The sequence below is a fragment of the Lynx rufus genome, unplaced genomic scaffold, assembly GCF_022079265.1.
Source record: "Lynx rufus isolate CCGP_SWC_20201006 ecotype Redwood Valley unplaced genomic scaffold, mLynRuf1.p SCAF_2, whole genome shotgun sequence".
Taxonomy (NCBI): domain Eukaryota; kingdom Metazoa; phylum Chordata; class Mammalia; order Carnivora; family Felidae; genus Lynx; species Lynx rufus.
Genome location: NW_025814834.1, coordinates 203,290,081 through 203,308,960, shown reverse-complemented (window position 1 = coordinate 203,308,960; position 18,880 = coordinate 203,290,081). Strand labels below are relative to the sequence as shown.

The window sequence follows — 18,880 nt, the reverse complement described above, 5'->3', positions numbered from 1 at the left end:
CTGTGGCCATGCCACCGTCCAGCAGAGAGAGTAGCTGGCAAGTCACAGTCCGGCCTTGCCGGCGCCAAGAGGCCGCCAGCCCCACCAGCCCAGGTATTTCTTCCGCACCACAACCTGCAGGGAGGGTCTCTTCTGACTCCACCACAACCTGCAGGGAGGGTCTCTTCTGACTCGTCCTGACAGGTGAGGACATTCTAGCCCCAGCAGGTGAGGGTCTCGGGGCAGCACCGCCTGTGTGTGGCCTGGAAGAAGTAGAGCCCCCTCCCCCCACCCCCGCAAATGTGCAGCGATGGCCTTCCAGCTGGACCATGAAGGGGATGGAATACGGCCTGGACTTCGTAGTGTTTTATTCTTTTCCATGACTGAGGACGTTTTAGAAAGCAGGTGGGATAAGGGGTACCCTCCTCCGGCCGACAGAAGGGGACGCGAGGCCTGGCGGCCCACGAGTGCCCTCCCCGGCGACCCCCCGCCCCGCCCCGCCCCGCCGCCTCCCTGGCCTCCGCCGGGCGGGACGCCGAGGCCGCTTTCTCTGCGGGAGGCCAAGCGCAGGGAGGAGGCTCGGCGACAGCGGGGCCGGGCTGGCAGGCGGGTGGCGGGGAGTCCCGGCGCCCCTCCACTGACTCGCTCGGCTCGCCGGGACGCTGCAGAGCCGGCACCCGGCGCGGGGCCCGCGCCCGCCCCCCACGGCCCCGCCCCTCCCCTCCCCTTCCCTCCCCGCCCCGCCGCTGCCGCCCAGCCGCCGCCGCCGCCGTCGCGAGTCCGCCAGCCTCGCCGCCGCCATGGGCCGGGTCCGGCCGGGCGAGCGCGGGCCTCCCGGCCCCGGCCCCGGCCCCGCCGCTCCACCGCCCGCGCCCCGCCGCGCCCGCGCCCTGGCGCTGCTCGGGGCCCTGGTCGCCGCCGCCGCCGCCGTTGCCGCCGCCCGGGCCTATGCCCGCCACGCCGAGGCCCAGGCGGCCGCGCGGCAGGTCTGGCCCGCGGGGAAGGGCGCGCGCGGAGCTCACCCAAGGCCTGGGCTCGGGGGTCCGGGGAGGGGGGCTCGGAGGGCGGGGGGAGCCTCGGAGGAGGCGAGGGGCGGGGCTCGGAGGGCGGGGCTCGGAGCCGGCGGCGGCGGCGGCGGCGGGGGGGTGGTGTCCGGGGTACAGAGGGAGGTTTGGAGTGGGCGGGGGAGGGGATGGGGAGGCACGGGTTGGGGTTGGGGCAGGGTGAAAGGTCAGGACCGGTGGGCCGGGGACGGTGGCCTGAAAGGGAGGGAAAAAGGGTGGGGAGGGTGGGGTCGGGCAGACTTGGGCAGACTGCTGCGGAGAGGCGGGAGCATCGGCCCAGTGTGCGGCAGAGCCTGGGACAGACTGGAGGGGCTGTCCAGAGAGGTGACCTGGACAGAGGGAGCGAAGCTGTGACCTGGAGAGCCTGGTGGGGACCTGGGGAGTGCCGGGACAGTGCTGGGGGACAGGAGAGGACACTGGCGAAAGAGTGTGAAATGGAGACGGGGCCAGATGGAAGACTAGGGCAGCCTTGGGGGGTAGTGGATGGTGGATGAAGGAGCAGAGTGAAGCAGGGACCCGGCCGGGGACTGGGGCTCTGGGGTGGTGCAGAGGTGACATCTGAATGGGTGGACTGGAAGCGTCCTCAGAACTCAGGAAGGAGGTGGTGGGAGCTGCCCCCTCTGCCGCTTTGGGACCCCAGCTGGGTATTCACGTGGTGCTCAGCGGAGCCCCTTCCTCCCAAGCAGGAGTCAGCACTGAAGTCCCTGGGGACAGAAGGCCTCTTTCTCTTTTCCTCCTTGGACACAGACCGGGATTTGTACATCAGTCCGGAGGAGTTCAAGCCCATTGCTGAGAAGCTGACAGGTACCAGGAGAGGCTGGGGACTGGGGTGGGGAGCACCGAGGCATGGCCCTCAGCTTCTTGGCCACTGTGTTTGCTCTGAGCAGGAAGGCCACCTGGAGAGGGAGATGATGGGTCCTGACGGCCCTGGGATTCTCCCTGCCCTGACACTTTCTAGTTGGCGGTTTGGGCGAGCTCTTCTAGCACCGCCTGAGCCTGTTCTCAAGTGCAAATACTAGTTAAGGTTGCCTGACCCCTTCCAGACATGACTTGAAGCACTTCATCTGCGTTCTCTCTTTAATTTGCACGGTGTCCCGTGAGGTAGCCGCTGTCCTAATTCTCGCGTTTATAGTTGGGGAGACTGAGGCGCAGAGCCAGGATTAGAACCGGGGCCATCTGGCTCCAGGTCCCGCACCTGTTCACAGGTTTGAGGGTTAGAGACAGTACCTGCAGAGTATACAGTAGCTAGCTTTCAATAGGAGTTCTCACTAGTATTACTCAGTATTAAACTCTGCTTAGGTGCTGTCAGATTCCTAGCCCGTTCTAGCAATCCATTTTTACCTAATTGTAATCAGTTATTATTTTTTTTTATAAAGATGAGGGCCTGAATCATTCTAATGAATTGTTAAATGCCTCTCATTGTCTTACCCTTGCCCCAACCGCTGTGTCCGTTTCTCTCCCATTTCTTGAACTTGGGATCTTGTTATCCAAATTGGTGGGTGTAAGTAGGTCAGTAGATGATGGCAAAGGCAAGGGAGAGATGCCGGCCGCTCTCGGGCGAGTAAGCACCAAGCACGTGATGGGCTTTCCGTGTCTCAGGCTGGGTCAGGGAGGTTGGCCACTTGCCGGCCCAGTGACCACAGTCCCCGCCAGAGGAGGAGGGTCAGTTGAAAAGTGTGAATTTGCTGGAGCAGACGTGTCTCTCAGTGACGTTCAGCTCTGTCGTGAAAGCAGATGGGCAGGTAAACAGGTCAGCCTCGTGCGGATTTGCTTTGACCTTTTCTATCTGCAGACACTTCTCTGAGCATCCACACAGCCTCCTCCTTGTCCTTTTTTATGGACAGCGAGGGTGGGTTCCCTCATAATGACAAGCTCTCTGGGCTTGAGGGCACTTTTAATTTTTTTCGCATTTATTTATTTTTGAGAGACAGAGACAGCGTGAGCGGGGGAGGGGTAGAGAGAGAAGGAGACAGAATCTAAAGCAGGCTCCAGGCTCTGAGCAGGCTGTCAGCACAGAACCCGACACGGGGCTTGAACCCATGAACCAAGAGATCATGACCTGAGCTGAAGTCGGATGCTCAACCGACTGAGCCACCCAGGAGCCCCCCCGCTTTTTTTTTTCTCATAAATCTTTTTCTCCATCAGGGGAAAATAATCCCTCTCTCCATTACCTCGTAGGCCACTACGAGGGCAAAACTGAACCAAGTTTCAGGAAAACAAAAACTAAAATAATTCAAAGCCAAAAATATCAAATCTATGCAGGAAACAGAAGCAGGCTGTCTAGTTGGTACAGTTATGAGTGTGTTTAATTTTCTTTATATCTTCAAGGTTTTACGAATTGTCTGTATTGAGTCACTTGTAAGGAAATAAAACTTTTTATGAAAAAAAGCAGAAGGCCATAAGATACTGGACACTGTTATTAATAATTATCTCTGATAACAGTAAAAGAATTGGAAAAACCAGGCAGGCCTAATAAGCTTACACATTCCTATTGTTCCCTTCCTCCAAGGTTTCCTGATTGCTCTTTGGAAAGTTTTGCTGCATTGGCTTACAAATGCAGAAATAACAATGGTTCTTTAGAACAGGGGTTTGCATCAGGAGCTGCTGGGGAGTGCTGATTAAAAGGGCAGTTTCCTAGGGGCGCCTGCGTGGCTCAGTCGGTTAAGCGTCTGACTTCGGCTCAGGCCATGATCTCGTGGCTCGTGAGTTCGAGCCCCGCGCAGCTCAGAGCCTGGAGCCTGCTTTGGATTCTGTGTCTCTGCCCCTCCCATGCTCAAGCTCTGTCCCTCTCTGTCTCTGGATAATAAATAAATGTTAAAAAAAAATTAAAAAAAAAAAGGGGGGGCAGCTTCCTCATTCTAGCCCCTTAGGATTCTGGCTCAGTAGGTTTGAGGAGGATACGGGGCATCTGTAGTTTAAAAAGACATCCTGAGTGATTCTGATGATTCCTGGTTAAGAACTGCTCCGCACGCACCCAGTTGGTCTGTCAGTAGGTTCATCAGCAGATGCCAAGCATCATCTCTGTACCACGAACCTGCCCGGGGACAGCAGCCTGACAAGACCTTCCACTCACTGTCTTTTTCCTTAGAGGTGTCCAGGGCCCCTCCCTCCTGTTAGTCACCCCTTCTGAAATAGGCTTCATTTCTCCCCAAACCTCCATCATGACTCCGTCCACACTTGAAGGGCTTGGACTTGGCTTGCCTCGGGCAGGAAAAGATCTAAGAAATCAAGTTCAGCCACTGCCACTGCAGCCCCTCCTTTTACGGACAGGGAAACAAGGCCACCCAGAAAACCAGGGAGAAGCAAGCGTCCTCTCTTCCAAACTGGCATTCTTGAGGACGTTGTAGCCGCAGAGCTTATGACACCAAAGACAGTGTCAAAGGTGGTTTGTTTCTCACTTTCATTCCTTGTTCTGATCGAGTCTCTGACAAGCGTTCGTTTCCTCACAAGGCCCCCATGACAGGGACATGCAGGGCAGCACGGTGTCCATTCCCCATGTGGGAAAACCAGAGGGGCTGAGGGATTTGCCCCAGATCACCCAGGAGATGGAACCGACCTCAGCCTAGAGCCCGCGTGCTCTCTTCTCCAAGCCCCAGACAGTAGCTTCTCTTTGGTGCTAGGACCCCGGCCGCCAGGAGAGGCAGCTGCCTGCCCAGATGTTGCCTTTGGTGAGCCCAACACCAAGTTCATCTCGGACTCAGTTTGCGGAACAAGGGAGGGGGGACGAGAGTGGCCTTTCTGCAGCCAGCTTGGCCTGGTAGAGCATGGGATGGAGTCAGAAGAATTTGGTTTGAGCCCTAGCTCTGTGGCAACCCGACCCTGAAACCTCCGGTAGGAGTAACATAGGTCAAGTTTATTATGGGTTCACTCTGTACCAAACCTGGTGCTACCGCTACATGAATTCTCTCATCCCGTCCTCATAACAAGCCACTGGCCAGACATCATACGGCTGCTAAGGGGCGGGATTTGAACCCACCTCACCTGGTGCCTGAGCCTTTAAGGAAACTGAGTCTTTGAGATCACAATGCCCTCAGAAGAGGGTCATGGTTGATTGTGGGTTTAGAGTAAAACAAGTCTGGGTTTGAATCCTGACTCCCCCCACTACCTAGCTGTGTGACCTTTGGGAAGTGACTTCACCTCTCTGAACCTCTGCTTTCTCATGTGTGAGATAGAGTTGGCAATGATGGTATTCTCTGCTTCTCAGAGCTCCAGGGAAACAAAAATGTGATACTTACTTGTCGTTACTTCGGTCCGTTAACTGTTACTCCAGCTCCAAGCCTGGCTCTCTCACTCACCTGCTACTCACCTGTCTCTTCTCAGGGCTTCCCCTTCCCGAGAAGAGAGGCCCTGAAGCCTGAGAGCAGGGCCCCTCTCCGGGGACCTCACTGACCGTGTCTCATAGGCTCAGCTCCTGCTGCCAGCTATGAGGAGGAGCTGCCCCTTGACCCCAGCGAGGAGACGCTCACCATAGAAGCCCGATTCCAGCCTCTGATCCCGGAGTCCATGACCAAGAGCAAAGATGGGTTCCTGGGGGTGAGTTTGCGGGGCGGGGGGGCAGTGGAGGCTGCTCACAGGTGGGACCACAGATACAGAATCATCTGTGCACACGCACCTTCACCTCCTGAGAATCGGTCTGTGCCCTGCTTTTCTTCCCTTCTTTCCTTTCCTTTTTCTTTTTTAAACTTATCTTTATTTTTTAGAGAGAGACAGAGAGAGAGCACGCAAGTGGGGGAGAGGGGCAGAGGGAGAGGGAGAGGGAGAGAGAGAGAGAGAGAGAGAGAGAGAGAGAGAGAGAGAGAGAATCTTGAGCAGGCTCCACACTCAGTGCAGAGCCCCATACCGGGCTCGATCTCACCACCCTGGGATCATGACCAGGGTTGAAACCAAGGGTTGGACGCTCAACCGGCTGAGCCACCCGGGCACCCCCTTTCCTTCCTTCCTTTATTAACTGCCCTCTGTGCCCCCCAGTGTGTCAGGCCCTGGGGGGTCCAGAAGTGGGTGTGGTGCTGACCCTGTTGTCTAGGACACCGTCTGGTACAGGAGGGATAAGCATGAGCCCCTAACCCAGATGGGATCTGGGCTGGCTTCCTGGAGGAAGAATCTGATAGAGACTGCAGGAGAAGGGGGCTCAGCCAGGGGAGGCAGGGGGAGAAGGGCCTGGGCAGAGGAAGCAGCAAGCGCACTGGAGACTGTGGAGGCAGGCGCCTCACGAAGGCTCGTTACTTTCTGTAACTCGGTCTTTCCCGAGGCTGTGAGTTTCTCAAGGGCAAGGGCTGTGACCTGAACCTGTATGCATCCTCAGGCCCCTAGCCCCATGCCTGGCACCTGACAGCCGCTCTGCTGAACTCTGTTGAACCAGACCTGAGGTTCTGTCCCTGGCAGGGGGTCATAGGGTGGGGAGGGCACCTGACAAATGCTCTCCTGAGCAGCCCCGCCCCGACCTGAGGCCTCACGGCCAAGGTCTCAAGCCCACCATGGCACCGGGGCATCCCCACACCCTGCCGGCCTTCCCAGACCTCCCCCCACCGGCTTGCTCTGTTCTAGCCGCTCCAGATGTCGAGGCTTTGTTCCAGCTGTGAGCCTTCTCGTATGCTGTTCCCTCTGCCAGGAGAGGCTTTTCCTCTTTGCCCAGCCCACACCTACTCAGCCTTTCTCCTGAAATGCCACTTCAGCATGAACAAAGGTCTGAAGGCAGAAAGTGCCAGGCCAGTCACCTGAGGACAGGGAGCTGGTGCGGCTGGACCCAGAGCACAGGAGACACATGCAAGGGCATCCTGGTCAGTGGGGCTAGAAAAGAAGTCACCAGACTACGGAGGGCCTTGGTTGCCTGACTTTGGCCTTCATTCTGTAGCAGCAAGTTACCACAGCAGACTTGGAAATGGGAAGGTTCCCTCATCAGATGCTCGGCAGGCCGGCAGCTGGGGAAAAATGGGAGACGAGAAGACCAGTTCTCGGGAAGGAAGAGGAGGTGGGGGTGGGGAAGCAGTGATGATCGAGAGGAAGGAAAGTGGGGGTTGGGGCTGGAGGGGTGGCTCAGGCTTCTGGCTGGTGACCAAGTACAGGGTGGGCCCTTGGCCCCTTTGGACCCAGAGCAGGGAGTGGGTCTGGTGGGGAGGGCATGAGGTCAGTCTGGATGCACTGAAGTCATGGTGCCTGGGGACATCCAGGGGAACAGTCCAATAAGTGGCTGGAAACACAGATTTGACCTTCTGCAGAAGACCTGGGTGGGCAAGGTTGGCAGCGATAGTTGGTTGAAGCTGTCCGAGTAGATCAGTCCCCGGCAGAGCAGTGAGGACGGGGTGGGACTGGCAGGGTGCCTGGGCACAGCTGCTCTTATAGGAAGATGGGTCAGGAGCAGTGCCCCACAGAGCGCAGCCCCCCCTTGGTGCACAGCTCCCCCTGCAGGGGAGGCCAGCCCGTGGGCAGGACCCAGCAGCAGGCAGCTCAACCTGGCCCTGCACAGCGGGCCCTGCTTGGAGAACCTGCCTGCTCGGTCCTCTTGGGGATAGCTCTGAGAACCCCCCTCCTCCCTCCTCGCGATGAGCCTGGCCCCCCACCACTGCAGAGGCGCGGAAGGGAGAGGGAGCCTGCTACTGTTGAAGACCTGGCAGCTCCCTGGTGGCCAAGTGCCACCCCCCGCCCCCCACAAGGTGCCAGGCACTTGCTGTCCTGGTGGCCACCACCTCCATGCGACTCCTGCCTGGAGCGCAGAGGGCAGGGAGGGGCTACAGAAGGTGGAAGCTGCAGGTGTTATTGGAGGATGCCTTCCAGATCCTGCCTCAGTGTTCTAGATGTGCAGACAGTCAGGCCTGCACAGTCTGACCCTCGTCCCATCCTGCACAGCAGCTCACCAGACGGAGAGGGCACCTTACCGAAGTGACAGGAGATGGCTGAGGGACCCCAGGCATGCCAGGTGCCCAGCCACCGGGGTGCTGGCCACAGGGGAAGTGGGCACTCCCTGGGGATTGCCTTCCTGCCCCTTCTCTGTGGTCACATCCTGCTCTTTGCCCCAGAGATTTCCCCCAAGGTGGTTACCACCTTTCTCCTCAGACCTCCCCCCAAACCCTCTGCCCCCTCGGCAGGACATTATCCTGGGGAGGAGACTTGAAGAGAAGAAGGGGAGGGAGAAGGCAAGGCTGGCAGAAGGCATGGCAGGCAGGGGCAGTTGCGGTCACCAGCTGGTGCCAAGGAGGGAGGCAGGACCATGTGCCAGTGAGGCCTGGGACCGGGGCCGTGTGACTGGGCTTAACCAGGAAGAGAAGAGGCAGGCCGAATCCCTGCACAGAGCACCCCTACCCCCACCCCTGTACTAGCCCTGGGTGGCCCTGCTTGCCTGGAGCCTGGGCTTGGCCTGAGCAGGCCGTGGGGGTGCCGCTTCCTGGGCTGGGGGCTGGTGGAGGATGGTGGGGTGAGGTGAGCCTCGGCTCCAGGGAGACCTCCAGCCACTCATGGAATGGGGACCCCCACATCGTGGTTCTCAGCGCCCCAGGGCTTCTGCTTTCCGCTGCCCCAGGTCTCCCGCCTGGCCCTGTCCGGCCTCCGCAACTGGACGACTGCGGCCTTGCCGAGCGCGGTGTTTGCTGCCCGACACTTCCGGCCTTTCCTTCCTCCTCGGGGCCAAGTGGAGCTGGGGGAGCCGTGGTGGATCATCCCCAGTGAGCTGAGCGTCTTCACCGGCTATTTATCCAACAACCGCTTCTACCCACCACCGCCCAAGGGCAAAGAGGTGAGGGTTGCCTGTAGTGACCCTGGGGCCCTCCGCCCAGCCCACCCCTGCCCCCACCCCAGCCCAGCCACGGCCCCCTCTGCACCTGCTCCCCACCTGCTCCGCACCTGGACCCCCAGTGCCAGGACCACCCCGCCTTCTCTCCTGCCTCCCCCTCCTCACCCCCACCCCAGGCCCAGGCCTGCAGGTCCAGAGCGGAAACTCACCTAGGGGATCAGGACCCAACAAGCCGGCACGGGTCTCCACTGCCCTCCCCTCAGGTCATCATCCACCGGCTCCTGAGCATGTTCCACCCTCGGCCCTTCGTGAAAACCCGCTTTGCCCCTCAGGGGGCTGTCGCCTGCCTGACCGCCATCAGCGACTTCTACTACACCGTCATGTTCCGGTGTGTAGTCCTCAGAGACCCCTCCTGGTCTCTCTGCCCGGCTGGGGACCCGGGGGAAGCACGGAAGGGCACAGCGCCGCGAGGGCAGGGCCTGCCTGGTGGCCCCCAGTGCCACCGCGTACCACCCTCTGGTCTTGGGCGAGCGGTGTTGGCTCTCTGGGCCTCGGTTTCTTCATCTGTGGCTGGGGGGGGTGGTGACTTCCTCCTAGGAACAAGGGGAAAGCGTGGTGCTTGCGTAGCATGAGGCCGGTGGCTGTGATTGTCGCCCGCCCAGAGGGGAGTGTCGAAGAGCTGTGACACCGGGTCACACCCCTGCAGAAGCTGTGAGGGCTCAGAGGACAGTTGGTCACACGTGGCCTCCAGAGAAGGCGGTGTGTGAACCGGGCCCTGAGGACGGGCAGTGCTTCTAGGGCCTTGGGGCTTCTCCCTCCCCAGCCCTGTTCTCCACACAAGAATCTGGCCAAGGGTTCCCCAGCTTTGGCAAAAGAGCCACAGTGTGGTGGCGGTGGGGGTGGGGGGGAGGGCTCCAGCTCAGCAGGGGGCTGGTCCCAGCCAGGCTCCTCTCCCCCCAGAATCCATGCCGAGTTCCAGCTCAGCGAGCCACCTGACTTCCCTTTCTGGTTCTCGCCAGGCCAGTTCACTGGCCACATCATCCTCTCCAAAGATGCCACCCATGTCCGAGACTTCCGGCTCTTCGTGCCCAACCACAGGTGGGAGCCTGGGCCCCGGGCCAGCCCTGCACCCCACCACAGTTTGCCCCGCTCCCCTCCGCCCAGCTCCAGGAGCTCAGGTGCAGGGGCCCCGAGGCCCCCTCAGTCGCTGCCCCTCCTTCACTCCCCAGAGCCACTTCTCTTGGGGGAGGCCTGGAGCTGACCCAGGAGGAGGCAACTTGAGGTGAGCTGAGGTGGGTCATTCCATCACCTGGCAACCATGGCCCAGTTGGCCCGGACTGCCAACTCTGTGCCTGGGACCCAGGGCAGCAGCCAACAGACCCTCCCCAAAGCTGGAGCCCAGTGCCCTCATACTGCTCACAGACCTCCAACAGACCTGTAACCACAGCTTGCTCATGTCCCCCTAGGGGAGGGCTGGCAGGTGGGCAGGGATCTGCCTGGTCAGGGTCCAGGAAGCCTTCCCAGGGGAAGAGACATCTAAGCAGAGACCTGGGGGGTTAGGAGGGTTTAGCCAGGCAGAGGGAGCAGCACGTGTAAAGGCCCGGGGGCAGACCCTCCACCACCTGTACTTGCTACCTCAGGTCCTGGGGGGTAGAGGGCAGGGGGCTTCTGGGAGAATTCCATGCCAGCTTTCCTGTGTGCCCAACCTGCTCAGGATCAGCCTCTTGTCAAGAGCATGGGACCCAGAGGGCCTGGCTTCAAGTCTTTCCAGATTCCTCCCTGACAGCAAGAGGCCGCTTAGTAGGTCTGAGTGACCCAGGACAGGGACAAGACCTTGGCTGGGAGGCCCATAGTAAGTCCCCACCGTGGCACCAGTGGGTTGCATGGCTGTGGGCAAGGCCCCGACCCTCTCTGGGCCTCAGTTTCCTCATCTGCTAAATGAAGGGATAGCTCCAGAGCAAGAGTGATAGTTGGGATAGCCTGGGAACAGAAAGTTGTCCCCAGGAGCCAGAGTGGTTTTGTCTCCTTCCCCTCAGCTGTAGAGGCTCAGCCCAGGGCACACCTACCTCCCCACCCCCCTCCCGGCCCCCCAGAGTTGGAGGTGGCGGTCCCGGATTGGATGAAACAGGGCAGGGGCAAACGACCAGCCCCAGGATCTCCTGAGCCTGTGTCTCAGGAGCTGGCCACAGGGCTGGCTGCCCACCTCCTCCGGCCAGCTCCCCCCTGCCCAAGGTGGGTAGTTGTCGGTGCTGGGCTGCCCTCGTGTGGCAGATGTGCAGATGGCTCGTGGTGGGGCCAGACTTCCTGTGGGAGAGGGCACGCGGGGGAGGCCGGCTCAGGGAGGCCGGTGCCAGGTTTTTGCCCCTGCCCCTCTCTGTGTCCGAGGGGAGGCACTGATGATCTTTCTACCTCAGAGTCTTGAGCAGCACTGGAGACATGACCTGGAGATGTGAAAGCCCTTTGTGAACTAGAAGGGGCAGGGCCAGTGGAGTGTTGTGTGGTTGCAGTGCCTTAGGCAGAGGCAGCCCAGGGACAGAAAAGGGCCCAGCCTCGGCTGTCAAAACCCCAGTGGCCCCGAGACCACTTGGGTTCACCTTGCCGGGCCTCAGTGTCCTCATCTGTAACACAGGGAGAGTTGTGTACTTCAGAGTCTGACATACGGTTAATGGGCCTTGGTGGTGGGGGTATTCGGCCCTGGCCACCCTCTCACCTGTCCCCAGGTCTCTGAATGTGGACATGGAGTGGCTGTATGGGGCCAGTGAGAACAGCAATATGGAGGTGGACATTGGCTATATCCCCCAGGTGAGCACACAAGTGGTCCCGACCCAGGGAAGGAGACAGGATTCAGCTGCAGGGCTGGGTGTCTCAGGCGGTCCAGGGTGAAGGACAGAGCCCCCGGCAGGCCGAGGCCAACTGTCCCCGAAGTGGGATTCTGGGAAACCACCAGACCCTGCACAGAAAACCCACCAGCTGTCTTCAGCCCCCAGGTGGCTTCACATAGTAGAAGGAGCCCCTGATGGACACTGGCTCTGTCCCAGACTCACTGCGGCCTTGACCAGGCCCTGCCCTTCCCAGAGCCTCAGTTTCTCCACCTTTGCAATGAGTGGGATATCTTTGAGGGTCTCTTAAGGATTCTTGCCCATCTCTGAGACACCCTCACTGATGTCAACCCCCACTGACCTCTGGGCCAGATGGAACTGGAGGCCGTGGGCCCGTCGGTGCCTCCTGTGATCCTGGATGAGGATGGCAACATGATCGACAGCCGCCCACCCTCAGGGGAGCCCCTCCAGTTTGTCTTTGAGGAGATCAAGTGGCAGCAGGAGCTGAGCTGGGAGGAGGCTGCCCGGCGCCTAGAAGTGGCCATGTACCCCTTCAAGAAGGTGGGCAGGAGTGAGGGCGAGGGGCGGGCTCTATGCGGCCAGGGCTGGGGGAGCAGCAGGTGGGTGCTAGTCTCCGGGCTGGGTACAGGGCCTGCTGCTGAGGCCACCTCCCTGCAGAGCCTGGCCAGGGGCTTCTCTTTCCTTTCTTTGGCCATTCAGAACTTGGAGGAGGCATTCCCGTGGCTCAACAATACCCTTTCTCGCACACACACTCACACTACAAATACACGCACACACACACACACTACACAGAGCTCCTGAACAGGACCCTAGCCTCACACAGTAGCTTCTCTCTGTCTCCACTTGGCCTCAGGTCGCCTATCTGCCATTCACCGAGGCCTTCGACCAAGCCAAGGCCAAGAACAAGCTGGTGCACTCAATTCTTCTGTGGGGGGCCCTGGATGACCAGTCCTGCTGAGGTGAGGGAGACCCTGCCAGTCTGGGGGAGATATCATACCTCATGGGGTACAGGTGGCTCTGAGACCAGCAGGACTGTCCTGTTGGAACATAGCGGGGGAGGGGGCAGGGGGGACTTGGGGACTACACAGGGCAGGGGCGTGGGAGAAGGGCTTGGGAGAAGGGGTTGTGTGCCGAGCTCAGAAGAAGCTGCTGTTCGCAGTAAAAGGGGCCCAGCTTGGTCATTTTCAGCATGGAGACCTTGGCCAAATGACTTCCCCTCCCTTTTTTTTTTTTTTTCCAATGAAAGGGAAACTTTTTTGAGGCCCCAGGGCCTTGGGGCTCTGGCAGGAGGCCACCCTGCTGGCAAAGGAAGAGCCGTTGGAGAGGCCTTATTTGACCTTCTTCACCATCAGGTTCATGTTATGGTCTGAGACTCCCCTCCTTAAGCCTTAGCTTTCTCAACAGTGAAGGAGGGGTAACATACTCACTCCCAGAGTTGTGAAGATGGATGTAAAAGTGCCTGGGCTCTGTGAAGTGTTGCACACAAGCGAGAGAGAAAAATAGTGCCAGAGGCTGGCCAGGCATTCACTTATTCAGAAGATTCACCCAAGGCCTACTAGACACAAAGATTCTGCGTGTCCGACAATGGTCCCAAAGATGAGTAAAACGGTGCCCCTGCCCTCATTCAGTCAATCGACAAACCTCCTGGGCACCTCCTGCACCAAGGCGTCGGCCTGGTGCTGAGAGTCTTCTAATAAGGAAGTCAGAAGCGGTCCCTGTCCTTGGGGAGCACGGTGTGTGCAGAAGGCAGACGTTGAGTGAATAAGTTCAAGTGTGGGGTGGGGAGCATCACCCAGGGGAAGATCCAGAGTGTGACGGGGGGCTCAGGGAAGGCTTCTTAGAGATCGTGGTTTTAAGCTGAGACCTGAAGGATGAGTAGGAATTTATCAAGTGACAGGAGGAAAAAGTGTTTTAGGTAGAACAATCCGTGCAGAGGCCCTGGGCCACAGAGTTTAAGTGGATTTAAGAAGCTGCCACTGTCTGCAAGTCCCTGGCTGAACCCCCCCCCCCCCCCCGCCACAGATCTCCGCCCAGGATGCCAGTATATTATTGACTGCAATGGCAGCTACCCAGTATTCGGCACCTACTCTGTGGCAGGCTCTTTGAATCTGTTATCTCACCGGCGTGCACAGACCGTTCTACAGCCCACGAGGTTTATTACCCAGAGAGAAGCTAGTAGGACATGGGAGCGGGCCTCACTCTTCTCGCCGTGCTGTTCCCTGAACAGGTTCAGGGCGGACTCTCCGGGAGACTGTCCTGGAAAGTTCGCCCATCCTCGCCCTCCTTAATGAGAGCTTCATCAGCACTTGGTCCCTGGTGAGGGAGTTGGAAGACATGCAGGTGAGTGGAAGGTGAATGGGAACAGCCCCGTGGGAGGCCCTGGGAGAGTGCTGGAGACTGAGGCATCAGGAGCGCGCCCAACTGTCCCCACAGAACAACCAGGAGAACCCGTCCCACAAGAAGCTCGCAGACTTGCACCTGGAGAAGTATAGCTTCCCCGTGGAGATGATGATCTGCCTGCCCAATGGCACCGTGGTAGGCAGCCCCCAGTACCTGCACCCAGCCCGGGCCAGGCGCCGCGGGGCGGAGGAAGCAGAAAGCAAGGGCACGGACTTACAGATCGCCTCAGGCTTCAGGGCTGGCTCCACTACTTCCTGCTGGTCTCCCAGCAGCCTGAGCCTCACTTGTCCCCATCTGTAAAGTGGGAACTGTCCTGCCCGCCCTGCCTGCCCCACCAGGTGCTGGGACCCTCCCGTGAGAAGGAGGACCTCAGTAGCACTTTGGGGATGGGGCAGCCGTGAGCACGGGCCGGCGGCAGAGTGGACGGGAAGGGCAAGCTCACCCTGGACCATTGTGGCCAGCTCTGGGATGGAAGGAGGAAGCAGGGGCCAGGCCTTGTGACAAGCAGAGAGGACCAGGGGGCCCCAGGCCGAACCAAGCTGCAAGACCCTACCTCTCCTCAGGGGCCCCTGCGAGCACTCACACACTCGACACTCTCGTCAAGGTCTCAAACGGCTTTGGGAGATGGACAGTCACGAGTGCCCATTTTGCAAACATGGACACTAAGGCTCAAAAAGGTGCAGAGACTTGGCAAAAGTTGCACGGTTAAGAGATGCAGCTGGTTTTGAAACCAGGCCTGCCTGTGAGCCTCAGAATCTCCTGCCCCTTACCCTTTGAGTCCTGAGGGATGGTTAGTGTGGGACTGCGGGCCGTGGGAGGGTGGCCAGCTTTCCCAGGTTTTCAGGCCGGGGAGCAGTGGGGGAGCCAGAGCCGAGGCCTGCCTGGAAGAGGGCCACCGCTCAGCCCAGCAGAGCCCGGCCGTGGCCGGGCCCTGGCCTCACAGAGCTCGGCAGACAAAACTTGGCCTGGGGACCGTGCTCTCCTGCTCACTTGGCCTTGTGTTTCTTGGCTCCTGTACTGGGCACCTGCCCTTAAGGAGCTGACTAGCCAGTGTGAGAGGCAGAGGGGGAAGCAGGCACACAGAGTGGGTCGGCATTTTGGCCCAAGGGAGTGTGGGGTTCATGGGTCACAGGAACGGCGGGCGGGGGGAAGAGGGGCCATGGGGGGTGGGGGCGAGGAAAAGGCCGAGAGGCAGGAGGTCCCCGCCCGGCAGGTGGGGTGCGGGAGAGGTCTGCCGGCAGAGGGCCCTGTGTGCGCAGAGGTGGGCAAGGGGAACAGCCTCTGGTTGGCGTCTGCCCTGCGTGTTTGCCATCTGCCTCGGAGCGAGGACAGTCAAGGCCTGAGCGTCCCCTTTTCCTAAGAGAGCGGGAGCAGACAGGGAGCAAGAGGGGCCCCCTCGCTCTCCTCACCCAGACCCTCTCCCAGGTCCACCACATCAATGCCAACTACTTCTTGGACATCACCTCCATGAAGCCTGAGGATATTGAGAACAACGTCTTCAGCTTCTCGTCCACCTTTGAAGACCCGTCCACGGCCACCTACATGCAGTTCCTGAAGGAAGGCCTTCGGCGCGGCCTGCCCCTCCTCCAGCCCTAGTGTGGCCTCAGACCATGAGAGGCCAGGCTGGACGGGGTTGGGGGGAGCTGAGGCGAAGGCCTCCAACACTGAAGACAGGCCCCTCGGGCTCAGAGCCAGCAGTCCTGGCACATTTCAAACTTCGGGCACCCCTACCCCGCCACTCCCAGGCTGCCTGTGCGGTCGGAGGTCAGTGAAGGGTCAGACAAGGGGTGCCTGGGGTGACCGGACGGATGAACCTCTGACTCCAGCTGCCACCATTAGCCCTTTACCACCCACGTGGTTCCAGAAGCTGCTCAGGACACCAGAAACGGGACCTCAGGTCATCTCCCTGGACCTCACCCACTCAGGCACGAAGCCCAGGTCCTTGTGGGGTGAAGATCCGGGAGGCGTGGTGCCAGGAAGACAGGGCGCCCCTCTCTCCTTACATTCACCACCCCCCTCCCCCGAAAGAAACGTTAAGAAGGCCCGGACTGGGGGCTGGGGAGAGGTTGCCAGGGAAGCACTCTTGTTTGTCTGGAGCCTTCTTCCTGGCTGCCCTCCTATGCCTGGTGTCCCCAGGGGAGTCAGTTTTAGCTGGAGACAGCCTTCTGGAGGCTCAGGGAAAAACCCTCCAGAAGTCACTGTACCCCAGACCTCAGCTCTCCAGACCACTCAATCCAACCTAATGATAGGACCCCAACCCCTGATTTGGGACTTGCTGGAAGCCAGCTGCTTGGGGAGGTTCACTGTGAAGTAGGCTTCTGCTCTTAGCAAGGGAGTCCACTGAGGAGTTTCCGAGGCCCAGGGCCAAGGCACCCCCACCTCCTACCCAGCAAGGGTCACAGTAGGACTACTGGAGCCAGCCCCCTCCCCCTCAGGCCCCAGCTCCACAGAAGTGTAGCTCAGCCAAAGAACACAGCCTCCCCCAGAGCTGTCAGGGCAGCCCAGACCCGCGTGCCCCCCCACCGAATGGCCGTTGACCTTGCTTGGCCTCTCTTAAGGCCTTGGTCTATGTCCCAAGCCACTGACTACAGCCAGTCTTTTTTATACCTGCAGAAAAGTGTTTTTATGTGAAGTTTCTCACAGTTTGTAGATATTTTTGATAACCCCAACACTGAGGAGAAAGAAGGGGCGGTGTCTTCCCCCAGCAGCAGCCCCATGATGGCTGGATCTGAAATCCTAGATGGGCCCAGCTTGATGTCTTTGCAGCTGCACCTATGGGAAGAAATATTCCTCTCTTCCTTTTCTTCCAGCTTTTTAAAAAAGAAAGTCACTGTACCCCCAACCCTATCCTTATCCTCCACTCAGGCCCATGAGGGTCCCTGGGCTTTCATTAAAGCCTTGGAGCCAAACCTTCCCAAACCCTGCCCCACAGGGGCTCACTCTTAAGCCTGGAAGAGGAAGGCAGACACTTGCTCGGACCACTCCCGGGCCTCCCATATGCTGAGTACCCCTGCCTGCCATTGAAGTATCCATACCGAGCCTTCTCTCTCGGGCACTCTGTTAACTTTACTTCTATTTTCTCATTTAATCCTCACAACCTGTGAGGAGATATTAGTCGATCCCATTTTGCAGATGAAGAAACTGAGTCTCAGGGAAGTGAAGTGACTTGCCCAAGGTCACTGAGTGGTAGAGTTGAGATTCAGCCTGTGTCTTGATTTTGGTGTTTTCGTTTTGCACTGCACCCCCACCTCTCTCCCCTGCCCATTTTCACTGAGGTGAAAAAGTTCAAACCAAAATGTCTCAGCCCCCTCTGATCCCCAGACAAAATGAGGCATGAGCCAGCAAGCTCAGCCAAGTTCTTTGTGTCCTTTCTGGGAGGCAGTGCTTCCATGCCCCTTAAAGGGAGGGAGGGCACCGAAGTCTGTCTCAGTGCTTCCCGGGGTGGGTGGTAGTAGCCAGTCCCATGAGCCACCCAGTGTCAGCAGAGACTCCACCTCCCTACCCCACCCGGCAGGCTCTTCCCCTCCATGATGGTCCAGGAGGGCCCACCCCACACTGAGCAATCCTTGTCCCTTGTAAGGCGCTGGTTGCTTGGGCTTTCTGATCTTCATCTCATGCCTTTTCCTGACTGCCCCCCCCCCCAACTGTGCCTTGAAGCTCATGGTGGGGGAGGGCCCTAGCTGCCCTCTTGTCACCCCTCTGCCACTTCTCTCCCCTGTCCACATGTCTTATAATAAAATTGGAGAGACTAGGGTGGTTCTAAGTGCCTTTCCTTTAAGTAGGATATTGGTCAGTTCTATCCTTGGTCTGACTCCTCTTGTGAGATTGGCTTGGCAGATGGGCAAGGGAGCATGGCTGGAATGCCTTTAGGGACTCAAATGTCACCAGAGGGCTCGAGTGATATTCTTTTTTTTTTTTTTTTTTTTTTTTTTTTTTTCTGAGAGAGTGAGAGAGCATGAAACTGAGGGGACAGGGGGAGAGTTAGGTGAGGACAGAGAGTCCCAAGCAGGCTCTACACCCAGCTCAGGGCTCGATCCCGAGACTCTGGGATTATGACCTGAGCCGGAATCAAGAGTCAGATGTTCAAATGACATCCAGGCGGCCCTCAAGTGATGTTCTTAAAGTAAGTTTGTGATAGACCTAGTTAGTAGAACTTACTACTATTTTTAGAATCTGATGTTCTGTGTTGAGATTCTAAAGTTAATTACACATTGTCTTAGAAGCAGAGCCTGAGACAGGCATTAGATAATTTTTTTGAAGGATTACACTTCAGGAAAAACCTGTATAAGGAGTCAAGAAAGGGTGCCTGGCTGGCTCAGTTGGAGGAGCATGGGACCCTTGATCTCGGGTTATGAGTCTGAGTCCCATGCTGGGTGTAAAGATTACTTTAAAAATTAAAAAAAAAAAAAAAGCTTTAACATTTTTTTTTTTAATTAAAAGAAGGAATGACAATGGGGAAAAGAAAAATGTTAAGCAAGGATAGAATCTCCAATCCGAGCCCTAGAATGATCACAGGCGAAAGGTTCTGGAACACAAGCCACACCACAGAGTAGAACCTGCCTTTTGTACCCTGTGTTAGTTGTTGATTTGGAGGATGAAGTAACTTCGCAGGTTAGAGCCTCTGTTCTCCCTCTTATAAGTGCAATTTTCCAGAGAAGGGGGCAGCTGTGTGCAGCCAACACAGCAGCTGGAGGATGGATTCACTGGTAGGGTAGAGGAGATCTGGGTCAAGCACCAAGACATCTGCCACCCCTAGAAGAGACAACTGGGGTGAAACTGCAAGATCTGCAATTGACCAGGAGAGAGAATCAATGATTAATTTGCCATCCTGGAAAGAGGGCCGGACCTGGAAGTCAACCTTCATCATTTGAAAC

General features: G+C 58.4%; 1 protein-coding gene across 2 annotated transcripts; it reads left to right on the top strand.

Annotated features, from left to right (window-relative positions):
- The first annotated feature begins 779 nt into the window (after positions 1-779).
- Positions 780-17,765, top strand: SELENON (selenoprotein N). 2 transcript variants are annotated; one of them, XM_047084233.1, is made up of 12 exons: positions 780-965; positions 1,730-1,847; positions 5,446-5,576; positions 8,557-8,769; positions 9,030-9,154; positions 9,727-9,864; positions 11,487-11,568; positions 11,958-12,146; positions 12,460-12,565; positions 13,834-13,946; positions 14,040-14,141; positions 15,432-17,765. In XM_047084233.1, the coding sequence occupies exons 1-12, from the start codon at positions 780-782 to the stop codon at positions 15,600-15,602; spliced, it is 1,674 nt and encodes a 557-aa protein (XP_046940189.1). In that variant the 3' UTR covers positions 15,603-17,765. The 2 variants fall into 2 exon arrangements, with proteins under 2 accessions (XP_046940189.1, XP_046940188.1); XM_047084232.1 differs by having other exon boundaries at positions 8,943-9,154.
- The last annotated feature ends 1,115 nt before the right edge of the window (positions 17,766-18,880 follow it).